Source organism: Cricetulus griseus, chromosome 3, assembly GCF_003668045.3.
Source record: "Cricetulus griseus strain 17A/GY chromosome 3, alternate assembly CriGri-PICRH-1.0, whole genome shotgun sequence".
Classification (NCBI taxonomy): Eukaryota; Metazoa; Chordata; class Mammalia; order Rodentia; family Cricetidae; genus Cricetulus; species Cricetulus griseus.
In genome coordinates, this window is record NC_048596.1 from 188,297,846 (window position 1) to 188,319,567 (window position 21,722).

General features: G+C 46.6%; 1 protein-coding gene across 1 annotated transcript; it reads right to left on the minus strand.

Moving 5' to 3' along the window:
- Positions 1–1,885: 1,885 nt before the first annotated feature.
- On the minus strand, positions 1,886–21,488 carry Chst6 (carbohydrate sulfotransferase 6). Its single transcript, XM_027406056.2, has 3 exons — positions 21,278–21,488; positions 19,423–19,572; positions 1,886–3,500 (listed from the first exon to the last, which is right to left on the minus strand). Exon 3 carries the CDS (start codon positions 3,483–3,485, stop codon positions 2,295–2,297), a length of 1,191 nt encoding a protein of 396 aa, XP_027261857.1. The 5' UTR covers positions 3,486–3,500; positions 19,423–19,572; positions 21,278–21,488; the 3' UTR covers positions 1,886–2,294.
- Positions 21,489–21,722: the final 234 nt, after the last annotated feature.

The window sequence follows — 21,722 nt, forward strand, 5'->3', positions numbered from 1 at the left end:
CAGAAACAGCTGATCTGAACAACGGGTTTCCAGACTGATAGCTGGGATACCAGCACAGGACTGATCCAGACCCCAGGAACGTGGGTTTCAGTGAGGAGACCTCAGAAATCTACGAGACCTCCTGTAGTAGTTCAGTACTTATTCCTAGCATAGGTGTAGACTTTGGGAGCCCATTCCACATACAGGAATACTCCCTGAGCCAAGACACACAGGGGTGGGCCTAGGCCCTATCCCAAAGGATATGAAAGACTCTGATGACCCCTATGGAAGGCCTCACCCTCCCTTGGGAGCAGAAAGGATATGTGAAAGGTAGGGTTTTAGTTGGGGTGAAGGAACCAGCTCCCATTTCGGCAGCCATAACAGTCTAACTGGTACTTGCCTGACCTTGCCTTGGTCACTAGGAGGTTAGATGCCTGCCTCGTGGCAAGGAACCAATCAGAAATTAGCTGGTGGTGCTATGCTTTATGACTCTGGGTGTGCTTTTCGGACAAGTGCACAACAATGACTCGCAGAGCATAGCAACCACCCTGGGAGGGCCTATGGGCCATAACAACCAGTTGACCAATTAACACAGGGCAAACCTTCCAAGCCTGGAGGCACACCAATCCTGAGCCTGTGCGTACCCCTAGACACTCCCCTTACGCTGCCCTATAAGATCTCTATGTAGTGGCTTCGAAGCGCCTTTCCTAGCCACCCATCATGGTGGATGGATGAAAGGCCCGAGCTAACATGGGGTTGTTAGCTTGTTAAATAACTTCAATAAAGCCTCTTGCATGTTGCATCAACTGGACTGGATATTGAGATCTTGGGCTACTGTCCAGGTTGGAGATTCCTCAATCTGAGGGTCTTTGGTGGGGGGGGTAGGGGAGGAGGGGATAGAGAGGGACCTGGGATTGACATGTAAAACAATCTTGTTTCTAATTCAAATAAAAATATTTCAATAAAATACCTATAATTAAAAAAAAAAAAGACTAGGGCCCTGGGGTGAGCAGAGATCTGGGTGAGCAAATGAGAGGCAGGTGCACAAATTTAAGTGCCAGCCTACAGCAGTACCCTTTCACTCCTGACAGGGCCTGGGACACCATTCTCAGCCATTGCATGGTATTACTAAAGAGAGGAGAGAAAGTAAAAAGGAAAGGTCATCTGGGTCTGGCTGCTCTCTGGCCAAAAGAAGTGGGCAGGGGTTTCATTTTCCGTAAGAGAGTGCTTAATGGGAACCCAGACCCTGGAGGACTCAAAGGAAAATCATTGAAGGGACCAGCCAAGTGTTTTGGCAGCCATGACAGGCTGCAGAAAAGACATGTAGGCCTCTGACTCAGCGTATGTCTGACCTTGCCAGGTCTACCCTAGTCATTAGGAGCTCAGATACCCTCCTCTTGGCAAGGAACCAATCAGAAGTTAGCTGGCAGGACTCTGGGTGGGCTTTAAGGCTCTGGGCTTGTTTTATGGCACAACAGTGAAGTGCAGAGCATAGCAACCACCCTGGGAGGGCCTATAGGCCATAACAACCAGTTGACCAATCAACACAGGACAGGTCGTCCAAGCCTGGAGCGCACTAATCCTGAGACTGTTGGGTACCCCCTAGACACTCCCCTTATAATGCATAATAAGCTCCCCGCCTAGCTGTTTCTCCAGCCATATAAAAGGATGAAGGGCCCGAGTTAATGCAGTTAGCTCATTAAACAACAATAAGAGACTCTTTGCTTTTGCATCAGAACAGGTCTCTTGGTGATTTTGGGATTCAGAATCTGGGCACAATGTCATAATCTGGGGAGGAAAAGAAATAAGGAATTTGGATTCAGTCCTTTCCTAATACAGGGCAAGACTATTATTCTTTTGTTTAAAAAGAAGAAAAGAGAAATGCTGAGACATGAGACATATTGACTATAAGTTTATTATAAGGCCCGGCAGAGTAGGGAGACTAAGAGGAGGAGAACAACAGGGTAAATGGCTGACCGCCATGGCCGGCTGTCATAGAGAGGCAGAGGGAGAGCGTGTAGGTAAGAGACAGAGTAGAGACAAAGCAGAGAGGAAGCCAAGAGGAAACAGAGAAATGGTCAGGGATCTGTCTTTTAAAGGGGTCCTCTGCACCTGTGTGCAGACTTAGTTCCCATGGAACCTTGGGCTGACCAGGGTACTGCCTGTTCCGCCAGGTAACAGGGGCAGGCCAGCATAATGCCTTTCAAAGACCACCCAAACACTCCCAGACACTGTTCCTCTGGTTTCTCCAAGCCCTTTTATTATCATACTCCAATAGGCCCTAATGTCAGAACAGGGACTCTCCACTAAGACTCTTAAGATCCTGGCTGTGCATCGGTGGAGGAAGCCCACTTGAATTTGTCCATGCCTCTAGGCAGCAAGAGGTCCAGAGAGAGGTCCCGCTGCTCAAGCTCAGAGTGCACAGGTCGGTAACCCAGCAGCTGCAGGGCTCCAGCGCACAGTTCCTGGACCTGCTGAATCTTGTCGAAAGGCAGTGTGAGACGCCAGGCTTGGGACACACTGAGCGCATCCCTGGATGAGGTCTTGAAGGCTTCACGGTGTGAGCCTGGCCCTGAGCCATGTGTGATGTTGTGGATCCAAGTCTGGAGCTTCTGCGTGAGGTTCAGGCCGGTAAAGGCGTAGAGCTCCCGGATCTGAGTGAGTGGGTCCCGGACCAGATCCTCGTAGCGCACTAGGCGGTAGCGATCTTGCAGGAAGGGTGGCGGCTTATGCAATGCGGCCTCTGCAATGCGCACATGGCTGCGGCACACTTCACTGACCACACGGAGCCGGGGGTCTGCCTCCACCCACGTGCCGTTGGTTCCCAGGATGATGCCATTGTCCCGGGCCAGCGCCTTGGCGGCCTGCTCTCGGGAGCGCAGCACCGCGCGCGGGTCGCGCACCAGGTGCACGATGTGCAGGTTGAGCGCTGGGTCACTGAGCAACGGGTAGAGAACTTGCAGGTTAAAGAAGCGTACCTCCTTGAGCACTACGTGGCTATAAGAGCTGCATGATTCCCGGGCCAGGCTGAAGGGGCGCGTCGCGCACAGAGACTTGCACACCTCCTCGCTGCTGATGCTGCGGCGAGCGTAGGCATTGCAGGCCGGTGGCGAGCACAAGGCGCGGCTCACGGCCCACTGGAAGAGATCTGAGATGTTGCGGCGCCACGGGAGGTAGGCATCAAAGACGTCCATGTCGCACAGGAATACTGAACGGACCAAGTCGCGCACGGCCATGTGGAGCGTAGGGGCACTGCCCTGCGACAGGGCATCCCACACGTGCCAAGCCGGCTCCATTAGGTAGAAGACATCTGGGTGTTGGCTGAAGACCTGGCCCAAGAAAGACGAGCCTGAGCGCCACGAGGACAGCACTAGCACGTGCACACGCTCCCTGTTGCCAGCCGTGGGGGACGACGGTGTTTGCCGGGAGACCAGGAAGACTAGGATGCAGGTCTGTACTATCAAGAGTGAAAGCACGAAAGCACTGGAGAAGCGGGGCAGCCGCATGCCTCTAGTTAGGGCCTATAAAAACGGAAGGACATGCTTAGGGACTGTGGCCTCACTCATATCCCAGGCCCAACTTCAGCCCCGTGCAGGTTGCATTCTATATGTAGCTGTAGGAGGACCCTAAACTTCTATCTCCATCTCCTAAGTGCTGGCTGAAGGGACCAGGCCCCCCTCCCCTTAGTAGCCATGACAGGCTGCAGAAAAGACATGTAGGCCTCTGACTCAGCACATGTCTGACCTTGCTGGGCCTGCCCTAGTCACTAGACAGTCAGAGACCCTCCTCGAGGCAAGGAACCAATCAAAAGATAGCTGGTAGGACTCTAGATGTGCTTTATGCTCTGGTAAAAGTGGCACAACAGTGTTGTGCAGAGCATAGCAACCACCCTGGGAGGGTCTATGGGCCATAACAACCAGTTGACCAATCAATACAGTAAAGACTGCCCAAGTCTGGAAGCGGACCAATCCTGGACTGTTGCATAACCCTAGCCCAATAAGTTCCCTGCCTCATGCTTCCCCTGGGTCCTCCAGCCGTCTACTTTGATAAACAGGGAACAGGCCAGAGTTAATGGGGTTAGCTGGTTAAACAATAAAAGACTCTCCTCTTGGTGATTTTGGGGGGCGGGGTGTTCAAAATTTGGGCACAACACTTACCACACCTGGTTTAGCAACTTTTTTTTTCTTTTTTCTTTTGTCTTTTCAAGACTAGCTGTTCTGGAACTCGTTCTGTAGACCAAACTGGCCTCAAAACTCACAGAGATCCTCCTGCCTCTGCCACCAGAGTGCTGGGATTAAAGGTGTTCTCCACCACCACTCCTGCCTTTTGCTTCAGAATCCCTTTTATGGGAGTCATTACACTCTCCTTCCTCTATGCTTTTTTTCAGTCATCCACCACAAATCCTGGAAGCCAGATGCCTGTATTATTCCCCTTTAATAGATGGGTAAATAGAGTCACAGAGAGATTGTCTGGTGCTAAGATCACAGAGCAGGATAGGCAGGATCCAACCTGAAAAGTCTGGCAGTCCTTAGTTATGGATCACCTAAAAGTAACTCCATAGCAGGGCGTTGGTGATGCACACCTTTACTCCCAGCGCTCAGGAGGCAGAGGCAGGCGGATCTCTGTGAGTTCAAGGCCAGCTGGTCTCCAGAGCAAGTGCTAGGACAGGCTCCAAAGCTACACAGAGAAACCCTGTCTCAAAAAACAAAACAAAACACCAAAACAAAAAAAGTAACTCCCATGATTGAAGATTAGAACTTTCTATGGTACAGTATGCTTCCATGTTGTATGATTTTTTTTAATTAACAAGTAGCATGATTTTTGTTATTAAACATTAACAATGTTATAGAATATTACTTTAAGATATGTTACATTTGTTTATTTAATGATGCAAAGATGTATTGCTTTTTTTGTGACAGGGTTTCTCTGTGTAGCTTTAGAGCCTATCCTGGCACTTGCTCTGTAGACCAGGCTGGCCTCGAACTCACAGAGATCTGCTTGCCTCTGCCTCTCAAGGGCTGGAATAAAGGCGTACGCCACCAACACTCAGCTAAAACTTATTCACTTATTATGTATACAGTGTTCTGCCTGCATGTGGGCCTGCAGGCCAGAAAAGGGCACCAGATCTCATTACAGATGTTTGTGAGCCACCATGTGGTTGCTGGGAATTGAACTCAGGACCTATGGAAGAACAGCCAGTGCTCTTAACCTTTGAGACATCTCTCCAGGCAGTACTGCATTCTTTTATGTTGCATTTGCGAAGTTGTGTTACTTTGCCTGTCTAAAACATCTGATTGGTTTAATAAAGAGCTGAACAGCCAATCACGATAGGCAGAAGAAAGGATAGGTGGGGCTGGCAGGCAGAGAATAAATAGGGGGAGTAAGCTGGGAGAAGATCTAGGAGCAAAAGGAGGAGGAGGACACTAGGGGCCAGCCACCCAGCTACACAGCAACTACAGAGTAAGAAGTAAAGAAAGTTATACAGAAATAGTAAGAGGTAAAAGCCCAGAAGTATAAGGTAGACTGGATGATTTAAGTTGGGAAAAACTGACTAGAAATAAGCCAAGCTAAGGCCCAGCATTCATAAGTAAGAAAGAATAAGCCTTTGTGTGATTTATTCGGGAGCTGGGTGGCAGCCCTCCCCCCAAAAGAGCCCAAAGAGCAAAGAAATAACCAGCAACAAACAGGACATTGTAAGATGGCTCAGCAGGTAAGGCCCTTGCTGCCAGGCCGGATGAGCTGAGTTTAAAATCCTGGAATATACATGTAAAAAGACAGAGCTGATTCCCCAAAATTGTTCTTGTCCCTTGACCTCCACATATGTACACCCCCAACACACACGGAATTGGGGTGTATGATGGGGAGGTCCTTCTGTGTATGTGATTGTCTTATTGGTTTATAAAGTACTGTTGGCCAATAGGAAAACAAGATGGGTGGGACTAGGAGTCAAGGAGGATTCTGGGAAATGTAGGAGGAGAAAGCACAGAGTCACCATGTGAGGACAGGACGCTTGCTGCTGGTTTCCAATAAGATTAGTCTTGCCAGGCATTGGTGGCACATGCCTTTAATCCCAGCACTCAGGAGGCAGAGGCAGGTGGATCTCTGTGAGTTCGAGACCAGCCTGGTCTACAAGAGCTAGTTCCAGGACAGCCTCCAGAGCCACAGAGAAACCCTGTCTCGAAAAACAAACAAACAAAAAAAGTCTTATAAAATATTTAGATTTATAATTAAGAGTGACCTAGCAGATGAGAAATCTAGTCATTGACCAAACAGCATTTGTACCTAATATAAGTCTCTATGTGTTTCTTGGGACCTTAACGTGGTGGCAGCAGGACTTGGGCGGCTTGGTGGAAAGACTTATTGTTACAGGTGTATATCTTAGTTAGTAAGCTAACTTAGTCTCAGACACAGCATGAGCCAGGCATGATAGTGCACACCAGTAACTCTAGCACTTGGTAAACAAGGGGGGAGGATCAGGAGTTCACAGGATCCTCAGCTACATAGTAAGTCTGAAGTAATTCCACATCACTGGTGACCCCTCTATCTATCTATCTATCTATCTATCTATCTATCTATCTATCTATCTATCTATCTATCTATCTTCCTCTCTCTCCAACAAGAAAAGAAGCAAGCTTTGAGGTGGTAATACAAGCTGGGTGGTGGCGGCGCATACCTTTAACCCTAGCACTCTGAGAGGTAGAGGCAAACAGATCTCTGTGAGTTCCAGGCCAGCCTGGTCTACAGAGTGAATTCCAAGACAGCCAGGACTTCAAACCCTGTCATGAAAAAAAAAACAAAAAACAAAAACAAAAAAACAAGAAGAAGAGGAGGAGGAGGAGGAGGAGAAAGGAAGAAGATAGAGTTCAGTGGTAGAGCTCTTACCTGGGATGTGCAGGCCCCAGGTTCAACACACACACACACACACACACACACACACACACACACACACACACACACACACACTCACACACCCAAAGAGACAGAAAATAGACAATATCATTGCCATCACTCTTCTGGACCTTTCTGAAGCTGGGATGGACTCCAGAACTGGGGTGTGATGGCCAGGCGTTGGTGGCACACACCTTTAATCCCAGCACTTGGGAGGTAGAGGCAGGTGGATCTCTGTGAGTTCAAGGCTAGCTTGATCTACAGAAAAGGGCACCAGATCTCAGTGCCAGGATAGGCTCCAAAGTTACACAGAGAAACTCTGTCTTGAAAACAAAACAAAACAAAACAAACAGAACAGAGGTGTGTTCTCTGGAAGTCATGAGTTTCAGAGGAGCCAAGGGAAGTGGGAGGCAGGATGGAAGTAGAGGAGCAGAGAGGCAGAGCAGAGGCATGCCCATAGCAGACTGCTGGCCCTTCCCCTGCTGAGAGGACTCACTGCTGTCCAGGACCGGGAGAGAGGCTTGTGTTGATTACAAATCTATGGGAGGTACCTGGAGGTTCCTTGAGCCTGAGAGCACAGGAGGAAGACTGGTCAGAGCCCCTGGAGGGAGACAGCCCCACTAAAGAAAGCACTCCAGGAGAGGGGCAGAGTAGCCCTGCCATTGGCAGTTCTCCAAATGAGTGTGAGCTGATGGGCTTTCCTGGTGCAAGGAGGCAAGAGGGCTGGCTTTGAGTCCCCAAACTGCCATACAGGAACTTTAAAGCCTGTGATTTGTTCTTGCTGCTCAGCTTTAATATCTTCTGTAAATGGAGATTGCAACCTTAAATTTCTGTGTTGAGGATGACCTTGAATGTGACATTTTGGTCTTCCTTCCAAATGTGATGCATGCATCCCCCCTCTCTTTCTTCCTCTCTCTCTCTCTTCCTCTCTCTCCGTCTCTCTTGAACAAGAAAATAAGCAAGCCTCAAGGTGGTGGTACAAGCTGGGCGGCAGAGATACCAGGGATCAAACCCCAGGCTTCATGCATACTAAACAAGCACTTTATTCACCAACCCCATCCTGTGGCCTCCAACTCTGTATCACCTTGTCTCAGCCTCCCAGGTGCTAGGATTACAGGCACCTGTTACCACGTCAGGCTGTAGGGGATGATATTGTAAACACCTGGGAGGAGAGGGTTTGGCATGGGTCTCGGCCAAGATGAGCCATCCTGAGATCATTTACATATCTTCTAGAATAGATTTACCTCTAATGTCTACCAACCCCTACTCCCTTTAATAGGTCACATTTGTCCAGCAGGTAGGAGCAACACTAGGCCCAACTTCCACACCCCAAGGTCCTAGAGTTTCCTGTCTGTTACCTTTTGCTTCCGCAAATGATCCCAGGCTTCCTTTCTTTCAACGGGAGAGACTGAAACATACCTCCCTGCTTTTGCAGCATGTATCTCCCACCTCACCTGCTTCCCTGTAAATATCACACTGAGAAAAGCCGAGGTCTAAATTGTGAACAGTCCCGTCTCTGTGCCTGCCTCTCATTAGGACTTGGGAGTGGGTAAAGAACACTTAAAAGCTGTCTTACCTGCCGACTCTGGAGGTCTTCCTGGATCACACACGCAGCCCTGGAAACCCAGAAGACCTGGAGTAACTATCTACCTGCTTGCATGAGTCACCACATTTGTCAACAAACAACTAAACTAAACTAGTTGCTTTATGTTCACCCAGTGATTTAACTTAGCAGCTGCTGCAGCGGGCCAACTGGTTTCAGTTATCTAGTTGGAGGATTCAAGTCTTGGAAAGAGTGTGGGGAGGCCAGGACTCTAGCTCACACTCCAATTTGTTAGTTCCTGGCACTTCTGATGGCAACCTGGTCTCTCCTCTCTCTCTCTCTCTCTCTCTCTCTCTCTCTCTCTCTCTCTATTTATTTATTATGTACACATTGTTCTGTCTGCATGACAGAAGAAGGCACCAAATCTCAATACAGATGGCTGTAAACCACCATGTGATTGCTGGGAATTGAACTCAGGACCTCTGGAAGAACAGTAGTGCTCTTAACCTCTGAGCCATCTCTCCAGTCCACTCTCCCACCTCTGATTGTTCCCTTGCTTGCTCCCAAACTGAAGGCAACTGCCTAGCCATGAGGAACTTCATCTTGATCCAGGCCAAGGTGTTTGTCACCCATGTTCTGGGAAAGCCAAAGGTCTTCTTAAATGACTCATGTGCTAGAGGAAGTGCCATCTGACCCTGTTACTGGAACTCAAGAACTAGGACAGTCACGCAGTGTCTCTCGGAGTCCAGGTCCTACCTGAGATTATCTCATAGGAACGTCAGTGTTCCCACACAGGTTAATTACCAGAGTGTTGGAAGCAGTGACCTGTATTTTTATCTTCATGGTCAAGTTTTACCTTCTCAACCTTCCTAGAAGGTAGAGATAATTATCCCTATCTGTTTTCTTTGAGGCAACTAGAGTTCAGACACTGGAATACTCAGTCAGCAAAGGATTGTAGCTTAGTGGTAGTGTTAGCCCCGTGCTGATGGTGGGTGGTGGAATGTGTGGGTTCAGTCCCCAGCAGCCCCTCCTATACTGGAATAAATAAAAACAAGGCCTGGGACTGGGGAAATGGCTCAGTGAGTAAAGTGCTTGCTGAGCTAGCATGAGCACCTAAGTTCATATGCCCAGAACTGACATAAAAACCGGTGCAGTGGCATGTTCTGTAACCACAACAATGGTGGGTAGACACAGACGAATTCCAGAGTCTTGCTGGCCAGTCACTCTAGCCAAATAGAAGCTCTCAAAGAGTAAGGTGGGATCCAGGTTCAATCTCCTACCCCCATAAACCAAGTAAGGTGGCAGATGCCTATAATCCCAGTCCTGAAGCAAAAAGAGTGTAAATTCAAACAAAAAACTAAAGGGGCTGGAGAGATGGCTCAGAAGTTAAGAGCACTGGCTTCTCTTCCAGAGGTCCTGAGTTTAGTTTCCAGTGACCACATGGTGACTCATTACCATCTGTAATGAGATCTGGTGCCCTCTTCTGGCCTACAGGCACACAGACAGACAGAACACTGTATACATAATACATAATCTTAAAACAAAACAAAACAAAAAAACCAACAAAAACAAAAAAAAACAACTGTGGTGGTTTGAATAGAAATGGCTCCCATAAGGCCACAATCCCAGAGAACCTAGGTAATAAAGAGGACCCCAAGAGAGATACACGTGATCTGCCTAGGAAGGAGAAAAAGACAAGATCTCCTGAGTGAACTGGGAGCATGGAGGGGGGAGGGAGCAGAGGAAAGGATGGAAGGGGAGAGGGGAGGAGGGAAAGGGAGTGGGAAAAAAATGTATAGCTCAAAAAAAAAAAAGAATACTGGATAATGTGTCAATCATGAAGGGTTAACATTCATTGAAGATATCACGTTCTTTCTAGATGAATAAAACTTCATATACACACACACGTACAAATAAAAATAAAAGAAATGACTCCTGTAGACTCACATGTTTTAATGTTTGGTCATAGGGAGTGGCACTATTAGGAGGTGTGGCCTTGTTGGAGGTCAGTGTGTCACTGTGGACGTGGTCTCATTTATGCTCAAGCTACACGCAGTGTGGCGCACAGTCTCCTTTGGCTACCTGCCTATCAAAATGTAGAATTCTCAGCTACTTTTCCTGCATCATGTCTGCCTGCACGCCACCATATTCCCCAACATGATGATGATGGTCTGAACATCTGAAACTGTAAGCCAGCCCCAATTAAATGTTTTCCTTTATAAGAGCTGCCATGGTCATGGTGTCTCTTCACGGCGATAGAAACCCTAACTAAGACACCAACCAAACAAAAACCCAGTTGTTAGATTTTCCATAATGAAGCACTGCTCATCTATTCGAAGAGCTTTAGGACAGCTAACTCCATGGTGGAAGTACCATTCAGGCTGTGAAACCCAGCATGTAGGTAGACAGCACCACCTGCCAAAACTAAAACAAAAGCCTAATCCGTAGAAGTCCATAGTTATGGCAAAGTCTCCAAATATGCTGACTTTACTTGTTGACTTCTGTAGTTCTGCTTTTGGCTAGCTGTTCTTGTTAATTGAAGTATGTCCACCCAGGGCATTTCTTTTTGTGCTTAAAAACTCACATTGACAAAGGCTCAGAGGTACACTGAGATCCTGAACACCCAGAGTGTAGTCACCAGCCAGCTAATACAGACTTTCTATTGGTTTAAACTCATGTCCAAGTAGTCTTCTCTGGTGAACATCCCATAATAGTTTGGAAGCAGATACTTCAGCACTCCTTGTTTGTTGAGGGGCATGTGTTCTTTGGAAGAAAATAGCCCCCAAAGGGTATTAGGAGGTGTGGCCTTGTTAGAGGAAGTGTGTCACTGTGGAGACAGGCTTGAAGTCTCTTTCGTTCAAGCTTCCCTTAGTGTGACTGTCAGTTGACTTCCTACTGCCTTCCAGTCAAGATGTAGCCAGCACCATGTCTGACTGCATGCACCATGATGATAATGGACTGAACCTCTGAAACTGTGAGCCAGCCCCCTAAATTACATGTTTTCCTTATAAGAGTTGCCATGGTCATGGTGTCTCTTCACAGCAACAGTAAACCCTAACTAAGACATGCTCCAAGACTGGCTTATCTACATACTTACCCCTTGCAATTCCTGACCTCACCTAGAAGTAGCTTAAGAATGGAACACCTGGGCTGTAGAGATGGCTTGTCTTGCAGAGGACCTGGGTTCGATTCCCAGCATCCACAAGGAGGTTCAAAACTATTCACAGCTACAGATCAAGGGGATCTGACCCCCACCCCTTGACCTTTGCTGGCACACATGTGGTGCACAGACATATGTGCGGGCAAAACATTTACATATAATATGAAGTAAGTAAATCTAAAAAAGAAAAAGGAAAAAAGATCAGAACACCTGCCAGTCCCCAACAGAGAGAGAAAGTGCCAACATAGACAAACACTGAACAGAGAAATAATGAAGTCCCAAGCAAGCAGACAGTACCATCTAAATATCTGGGTCCAGGTGTGCAGATTCTCCATTTCTCCATTGGAGAAAGCATTTCATTCCTGTTTAAACCAGTGCAAGATGAGTTTCTGTGACAACCAGGGGTTCTGGATTTAATAGTGGATACTGGTGGTACACAGAGCTTCTAGGTTCTGGTCATGGTATTTCTCCATGTGGGAGCTAAATACATAATGTATCAATGATAATTCATCAGTATGGTGTGGTGGTGCACACCTGTAATCCCAGAAGTTGGGAAGTAAAGGCAGAAAGGTCAGTTTAGTGCCAGCCCGGGCTCCACAGGGAGTTACAGGCCAGCATGGGCTAAATGAGACCCTGTCTGAAACAAAACAAATGCCATCAGGCCAGCTTGGTAGTACATGTCTGTAATCCCAGCATTTAGGAAGCAGAGGCAGGAGGGTCACGAGAAGTTTGAAACCAGTTTGCCCTACATCTAGTTGAAAGATTATCACACACACACACACACACACACACACACACACACACACACACACACACAGAGAGAGAGAGAGAGAGAGAGAGAGAGAGAGAGAGAGAGAGAGAAATATGTCCATCAAGATACTTTTTGTTGTTTGTTTGTGGGTATATTTACTTACCTATTTTTTGAGACAGGGTTTTTCTGTGTAGCCCTGACTGTCCTGGAACTAACTGTAGACCAGGCTGACCTCAAACTCAGAGATCTGCCTGCCTCTGCCTCCTGAGTGCTGGGATTAAAGGCATGGGCCGATACTGCCCAGCGTGCTCTGTTCTTTGCTCTTTTCTGAGTTGTTATATTTCAGTAAAACAATTTAATTAGACTGTGAGTATCATGTCAGGAAAAACTTTAAAGGCCACACAAGAGCCAGGTGCAGTCACTCATTCCTGTAATCTCAACACTCTAGAAGCTGAGGTAAGAGTACTGCTGCAAGTTTGAAGGCAGTCTTGCTCAATGATGAGTTCCAGGGTCGCCTGGGTTGTAGGGTGAAACCAATGAGAACATGACATAAACAAATACCTAATGAAGGAAACCAGACACCCCACCAACCAAGTCTAGAAGGAGTAATTAATTAGGCTCTTGCCTTGCATTTCTTTTTGTGGTGTTCCTTAAACATCCCTTACCATTTCATGGCCTGAGATATACTAGGAGTGCTGTTTTCTGCCTGGTTTGCAGATGTGGAAAGATGAGATACAGGACAAGGAATGTCTGCCATCACAGGCGCTGAGCTGGGTCCCAGGAACTTCCAGCCAAGCTCCACTAGACAACTCCTCTTGTCATTAGCCTGTCCAAGCCCTGGCATGGAATCTAAGAGAGTGAAACCTAATATTGGCAGGCTCAGATTTCTCTCAGTTTAGTGTCAACTGGAGGCCATCCCTGCTCAGGAATCCCAATGGCTGGGCACATTGGATTCTAGGTGAGGAAGTCCGTAAACGTCATGCCTCAAGGATGACCAGTGAAGTAAAACTGCTGTGATGGAGCCAGAGTGTTCCTTAGGGAGAAAGATGTGTAAGAGAAGGAACAGAAGAGAAGAGAAAAGGAAATTGAAAGAAAGAAATCAGGGAGGAGGAAATAGTCTTGTGATGGATCAAGAGGCAGCACAGTAAAGCAGCAGCATAGCAAATACGCTTGATTAGGGATCCCCACAGGCCAAGCCCTGTCTATTTGCTGATATGGTCCTTGAAATGAGGAAGTGGGCTCAGTTAGTGCCCCCATTTTACAGAAGAGGGAGATGAAGTTTAGGAAGAGTAAAGCTCGCCTTTAGGACCCCCACACCAGCTGAGTCAGAATTGGAATTCTAGCAGCCTACCACGAAGGTGCAGGAGGGTCGTTGCCTGCTCGGCCCACATTTCTTTCTGATGTGCACCTTGAGGTTACTCCAAACAGTACCAATTATGTTAAAAATGTACACATACCAAAGAGCGACAACAGATGGAAGAAAGCAGAAACAAACAACAGATTTCGAGTGTGACTTACACATAGGATATTAAAAAATTCCTGTCAGTGGGTAAAGGATTTAGGAAGACTTTTTTTTTTTTCCTGGAGAAGATACACAAATGATTGACAAGTACACTCTTTTTTTTTTTTTTTTCCCCCCGACAGGGTTTCTCTGTATTGCTTTGGAGGTTGTCCTTAGACCAGGCTGTTCTCAAACTCACAGAGATCCACCTGCCTCTGCCTCCAGAGTGCTGGGATTAAAGGTGTGTGCCACTAATGCCCCTCGGACAAGTACATTCTTAATAACTGGACAAATCACCCAGGTAGGACAGCTGTTGAGGACAAAGGGAAATGGAGGGGCTGGAAGGACGGCTCGTGAGTAAAGGGCACTGGCAGCCTGAGTTGGATCCCTGGATCATACAGTTGAAGAAGAGAAACAACTTCTAATACTTGTGCTCTGACTTCCATGGTGCACATGTCAGGCCATAAATGTACATTCTTTGAAAGGGGGAATGGGCATGGTGATACTCTATGAGTTTGAGGCCAACCTGGTCTACATATCTTGTTCCAGGCTAGCCAAGGCTACACAGTGAGACTATGTCTCATAAAAACAAAATTTTGAAAAGAGATGGTACAGGCTAAGGAACATGTGGCACTAAGCCAGATGGGGAGAGGGAAAAGAGGGAGGGAGGGAGGGACATAGAACTTCCAGTCCCCCACCCCCAAGGTCTCATGTAACTAGGCTGGCCCAGAAACTTGCTGTGTAACCAAGGCTAACTATGAGCTCCTGGTCCATTTCCCTGGTTCTGATATTACAAGTATAAGCCAGGATTTTTAAAAATTACAGGTGTTAGTGGAAATAAGAGAAACCAGAACCCTCATCCAGTACTGGCGAGAATGGAAAATGGTGCTGTGGAAAATCGTCTGCTAGTCTGGCAGTCCCTCAGAGGGCTAAGCAGGCTCAGCATATGATGCAATAATTCCATGCCAGACTATAGACCCATAATGGTGAAAACATATGTCCACTTAAAACTTGCTCACGAGTTTTCATAACAGCGTTATTTATAATACCAAAGCAGAAACATTCCAAGTATCTATCAATTGATAAGCAAAATTATTGTATACCTCACAATGAAAAAGTCTCTGCCAAGGGCCAAGGAGATGGTTCAGCAGGTAAAGGTACTTGCTGTGTATGCCTCAAATCCTGAGTTTGATCCCCAGAGGGATAGAAGGGTAGGAATGTCTCCCCAGAATTGTCCTCTGACCTCTATATGTGAGTTGTGGCATGCATGTGCCTACATTCAAACACATCACACATACACACACACACAAACACATACACACACACAAATGCACACACACAAAGACACACACCAAAAATAATAACAATTATTATTATTATTATTAATGATAATAATAAGTAAAGAGAATTATCTGGCATTAATGATAAATTGTGGATACATACAAAATTCAACATGTTTTCACTTGTGGCTGACTCACAATACTGAATACATTATACATTCTAAACAGCATTTGCCGAATGGTGGTGTGCACACCTTTAATCTCAGCACTCAGAGGCAGAGGCAGGAGGATCTCTGTGAGTTCAAGGCCAGCCTGGTCTACAAAGCTAGTTCCAGGATAGCGAGGCCTGTTACACAGAGAAACCCTAACTGGAAAAAACAAAACAAAACAAAAGAACAAACTTGAAGGTATGTGAATGATATCTTGATAAAGCTGTCAAAGAATACATAAGAAAATGGAAAAAGAAGTATGGAAGGGATAATATCAAATAGTAAGTAGTGTTTCCTTTTCTACGGGCAAGTTATAGGTGTTTCTATTTTGTTTTTTAGACAGAGTTTCATGTATCTCAGGCTGACCTTAAAATACATAGCTAAGGATGACATGAACTCCTGTTTCTCCCGTTGTCTCTTCCCAGTGATGGGATTACAGGCATGTGACACTGTGTGCAATTCTAATGGTTTTCTTTGGTAATCTTAGATTATGTTTAGTAGGTTAAAAAAGGAATGGATGACATTTGCTGGTCTCCAGCCTTTATTGCTGGAAGACATGTCTATAAGTCCATCTACAAGCTGACTTGGGTACCCACCAGACCAGGGAAGGTCAGGAGCATGGGTTTGGAGGATCTTTTCCTATTCACTGAAAGGTGTTTCCAAGCCCATCTTCAACTTCAAGACTGTTTGCTGGGCCAGACTGTGACAAAAGATATGTCTTCTCTGATATGAGGCCCTGGCCAATCAGCCATACCTGCCAGTTCTGACCATGCAGCTTCATGGTGACTGCCAGGACCAAGGAGCTTGCAGTTGCACAGTACAGACGCAGCAGGAGGAAAGAGATTTGCCTTCTGGAATCTATCCAACAGATAGGGGCTATCCAATAGTTAGAGTACTTGCCTATCAAGCATGAAGCACAGGGGTTAGTCCCTAGCACGCCATAAAACTGGACATTCTGACATATGTTTGTAATCCCAGCATTTGAGAGGTAGAGGCAGGAGGATCAGGAGGCCAAGGCTAGCCTGGATTTCATGAGACCCTGTCTAAAATCATCATCATTTGTTGGGGAAATGAATTAAAATCAGTCTGGAAAGCCAGGCCTGGTGACACACAGCTGCTTGGGAGGAAAATGTTTTGAGTTTTGATTTTTTTCTTCCTATTCTCATATGACAATCACCACTGAAGACCTCTGGGATCCCCAGAATTGTTGGGGAATTCTGTTAGGACGCAAGTGGTCAATTCTGCAGCATCTCTGTATCTTTTAAGTCAATTCAATTCTGAGCCAAGTTTCCTGGAGATAGTGTGTGACAGAGCCCACAGTTCAAGGACCATGTCCCCACCACCATTCTTTCTTCTATTGGTGTTAGTTAACAAGCCCAAGGTTGTTTGATTGGCCCAGCTAGCAACTGGGGTTCCCACAATTCCTTTGTGGAGTACAATCTATATACTTGACTGGCTTGCAGCACTCAGGGGAACACTTATGTCCATCATTTTATTACCAAGGATACAGATTAAGAGACACACAGGTGAGGAAGGAGGACTAACTTCCTGATCCCCTCCAGGTGCATGGCCCCAAAGGATTCTCTCTGACCTCTGCCCTTTTGGGTTTTTATAAGTACTACCCTGTATGTCTAATGATACACTGGTTGTGGAAAGCCAGCAAGGCCTGTCGGTCTACATTCTTCTTGACTTCTCTGTGCAGTATTCCTTCCTCCAGGGTATGGAGTATGGGGCAAGACCCCTCATGACACTGTCTATTTTAGACAAGGTAGGTCAGATAATTTCTGAACAACCAGCAGCTCCAAGGCAGGGGTGGGGTGGGGGTGATTTGAGTTTCTGTAACCTGACTTAGGGAAAAAATTCAATTCAATTTTATGTGATCTGCCTTAGAGACAGAGTTCTGAGGCAGGAACTGTCAATGAAAACAAAGTACAACAGCCAGGTGATCCTGTATATCTTTAATCCCAGCATTTGGGAGGCAGTGGCAGGTGGAGACCTGAGTTTGAGGCCAGCCTGGTCTACAGAGCAAGTTCCAGGACAGCCAGAGCTACACAAAGAAACCCTGTCTCAAAAAACCAAAACAAACAAAGAAATCATAGAACCATACAGATAGAGGGATCCTAAACTATGAAGGGTCTTTTCCCATAGCAACACAGGCAGGACATAAGGTAGGGATTGTACATTTAGCATATTTCTGTGCTTCTCTGCAGAGCATTGATAGAGAACATCTAAATGTTCTCTGATCATTTTATTAATATTTATTATTTACTTATTTTTGAGACAGGGTTGCAATATGTAGCCCTGATTGGCCTGGAACTTGCTATGTAAGTGGTCTGGCTTTAAACTTGGGAGACCATTTTTGTCTCTGGGACTAAAGGTGTGTGCCACCATGCACAGCCATGACTTCATATTCAAAAAATCAAATTATTCTCCTAAATCAATGACATAACTAAAAAAAAAAAGCATCAGTTGAGAAATTGAAAAACACACAATAATAGTCAAATGCTACCTTAGGACATATTCTGATTTGAAAAAATTAACAATTGCAAGAAGCTGTCTTAGAGACACTAGGGGAAATAACACCTTACAACATGTAGTAGACTTACAGCATTCAAGATTCTTCCAAAATCTGGGTCATAGCCACTGTCTGTGAACCTGAGAGGAATTCTGTTTGTAAGAAAAACCCAAGCACATCAGCCCTAAGATTTTGATGACCCTCTGACTCTAACAAAGATAGCAAGCACAGGAAGAGACAGCACAAGTGTACACAACACAGAATACAAGAAATAATGGTTGGAGGCCTAGCTTTTGGAGCCAGACTGGGTTCGTATCCTGTGTCAAGCCAGTCACTAAACCACTCTGGGCCAGGTTCCGTGGTAAAATGAGAGTTTAACCAGCCACTCCACCCATGGGGCTTTCACACAGCCTTCTATTCACAGTAGTGCAAGCACTGGCCTATATGCGTTCATGGCTTCCAGTCAACCAAGTTCTCCCTGCCGGTCAAGCTGCAATTTCCTCATCTTAAAAAGATGACGTTTTATTTTTTTAGCTGAGAGCATGGCAGCACACCCCTGTAATCCCAGCATTTAGGAACCTGAGACAAGACGATAGAGTTTGAGATCAGGCTAGCCTGGACTACACAGAGTAATCGGGCCTCAAAACCCCCAAACCTTAAGCCCTCCTTCTAAGTGTTTGCTTAAGTGACACTCAACTTTCTTGCTTCCTGTTTAAGAGGGAAGGGAAAGTAAAGTCAGCATTTGGGTGTGTGTGTGTTGGGGGGGGGTACATATACTGAGAGCCAAGAGAGCCCACTGCTGTGTTCAAGGCTGAGTAGCCAGAATCAAGCCAGCCCGACCCATTTTCTAGATCTGGTCCAAAACTTTTTTTTTTTTTTCTTAAGCATTCTGTGACAAAGCTCTTGATGAGCTTTTTAAAAACATGTCTTTTGAAAAGCACCTTTAAATTCATAAGTGATGCTCAGTAGATGGGAGAGGGGAAAGAGGGCCGAAGCTCCTGAGGACAGACTCTAAATACACAACATTACACCTTTCTACTCTCCCCACCAACCCCTCACTAAGCTGCCAGACCCACAAATGCCGCCAGCTGCACCCTTAGTTCAGCCCCAATCCCTCCTTGGAATGGAACACCCCACCTGGAGACCTAATCACCCATCTACCCAAAATCTTGGTCTTCTCTCACGAACTAGCCCTAGCGACACGAGCAGGACAGGACTGCTCTCTCCCCAGGCTCAACAAAGGCTCCTAGGACTGGTCCCTTCCGAATTCCATCCCACAGGCAGTCGTTCTTCCATGGGAATCCGTGGGGACTGACTCAGTTCTTATGATCTCACAGCAAAGAAGGGACATCCGGTGACATCAGCCCAGGACCCTAGAAGTTACCTGTGGGGAGCCAGGGGTGCTAACATATTGGAAACGACTGGAGACCCCCCAGGCAGTATGAATCTCGAAACTGGGTAGGAGTCCCAGCGGAGGATGGACAAACGGAAGAGCAGTAAGTAGATGTTGGGTGCAGGGGTCCTAGGGGTGCCACGCAGACACGGATCTCCAGCCCTGGAGCAGCCGCCCACGACCCAGCTGGGGCCCCGCTCTACCTGCGCTGCTGGCTGCGCTGCTCCGTGCTGACCGCCCGTGGCGCATACAATGAGCCGCTCAGTCAGAGTTGGTTCTTCGCCCAGGCCGCCAGGGAAGCAGCCAGTTGGCCCCGGGCTCCACAATCCGTGGACAGGACCGTGGGGCCACGCCTGGGGATGAGGGTAGGGGATGGCGAGGCCAGGAAGAGGAAGGACACAGGTGGGCTTCAGGAACCACACTGACCGCCACCACCACCACCCCCGCCCCCCGGGAGGTGTGGACGATCAAGCCTACTGGCAGAGCAACCGCTCGGCCCACTAATGGACCGAAAAATCTGTCCCCTGAGGAGAGAAGCTTCTGTTAGGACAAAAGGCCCTTGTGCAGGAAATTGAATCTTTATCTTGCCCCTCCTCTGAGGGTGGCATCTTTGCAACTATCCAAACATACACATTGATTCCAGGAGGACCCGACTGCCTTCTGGGCAACAGAGGAATGGGGAGGGGCCTAGAGGACAGGTGGCTTTTGGAGCAGGAGCCCCAGCTGCCATCCCCCCACCCCCACCCCGTGCAAGCCTCTATATAGAAGTGCAGGCTTGATAAAAAAAGGTGCAGATAAACACTGGACACGTTTCAACAAATAAAGCAGATTTTGCCACATACAAGTAACAGGGCAGAGCCCAAACATATGTAGAAGCTGGACTTTGTGGGAAACCTGTGAATCTGTGGCGGGGTCTGAGTCCCCGCTGGGGAGAGTGAATCAGTGCAGGCTTTCCGGGGTGCGGTTTGGCAAAATGAAATTAGCATCCTTAACCATGGCCACAAGCTTTCTTAACTAGTAACTCTTTTCTAGACCCCTCTTAAGGAAATAAACCAACAATGAAGATTTATACATAACGTTCAAAGACCCCGTATTTACCACAAGGAAAAAAGTTGCAAGGGATAAACAAACAAACAAACAAACAAACAAAAAACCCAAAACAAAAACCCTAAACAAACAAAACCCCAAACAAAACAACAACAGCAAAAAAAAAAAAACCCAAAAAACAAACAAACAAAAAACCCCAAAACTGTGTTCTAAGAGAATGCCAGCCATTAACTTCTGGGTAAAGGATTTAGATGGCTGTTATTTTCTTTAAAAATTTTAAGTCAGAGCCCATGGTGGCATATGACTTTAATTCCAGCAGTAAGGAGACAGAGGTAGGTGGATCTTTGTGAGTTCGAGGTCAGCCTGATCTACACAATGAGTTCCAAGGCAGCCAGGACCACACAGAGAAATTCTGTTTTGGAAACAAAGAAAAAACAAAACAAAACAAAACAAAACAAAACAAAAAACCCCTGGGCTGATGAGGTTGTTCAGAGGTTAAGAACACTGACAGCCCTTGGAGAGGTCGTGAGTTCAATTCCAAGGAACCACATGATGACTCACAATCATCTGTATTGAGATCTTGTGCCCTCTTCTGGCCTACAGGCGTACATGCAGGCAGAACACTATATACATAATAAATAAATAAATCTTTAAAAAAAAAAAACCCAAAAGTTCAACATCAGACTTGGTAGGTCATTCCTATAATTCTAGCACTTGTGAAACTGAGGCAGAAGAATTACCTGAAGTGTAAGGCCACCCTAGGTTACATAGCAAGACCCTGTTTCAATAAAAATAAATTTCATTAAGGCTTGTGTAATTTACACATTTCTCCAGTAGATAGGATTTACTTAGTCAAAAATGTACAAAACTTACTTCCAAATGCATGGTTGTGAAGAAGTAGAAGGAAGGAGGACACACACACACACACACACACACACAAAGAGAGAGACAGAGAGACAGAGAGAGAGACAATGAAAAGTGAATAGAGAGGTTTGTTAACCTAGGCCTCACCTTACTCACACAGAAACCGAACCAATCATTTGACAGAATCAGAGCCCTTTCCCTGTTCTCCCCACGATCAGTAATTAGCTCAAGTTCTGGCTGTCTGGCCCAATGGCGATTCTGTATATTTTCCACGATTTTCCCTCTGTGTGACTCAGGCCCAGAATTACCCAACCAACATCTGATCTGAAAATACCCAACACAGCTGTAATTTTCCAGCTCTCATTTGCCATGTGGGATTGGCTGACCAGATGTTCGCCGCCAAAGACCTAACCAAAGCTTCAAGGTCTTTAGGCAGAGCATTGTCAGAACACGGCTGTTGAAGAATCACTTAGAATCATGTGCACCCTGCCGGGCAGTGGTGGCTCACGCCTTTAGTCCCAGCAGGCAGATCTCTGTAAGTTCGAGGCCAGCCTGGTTCCAGGACAGTCTCCAAAACCTACAGATGAAAAAC

Coding starts and splice junctions, on each gene's coding strand:
- Chst6 (XM_027406056.2), bottom strand. CDS start 3,485: ATGCGGCTGCCCCGCTTCTCCAGTGCTTTCGTGCTTTCACTCTTGATA.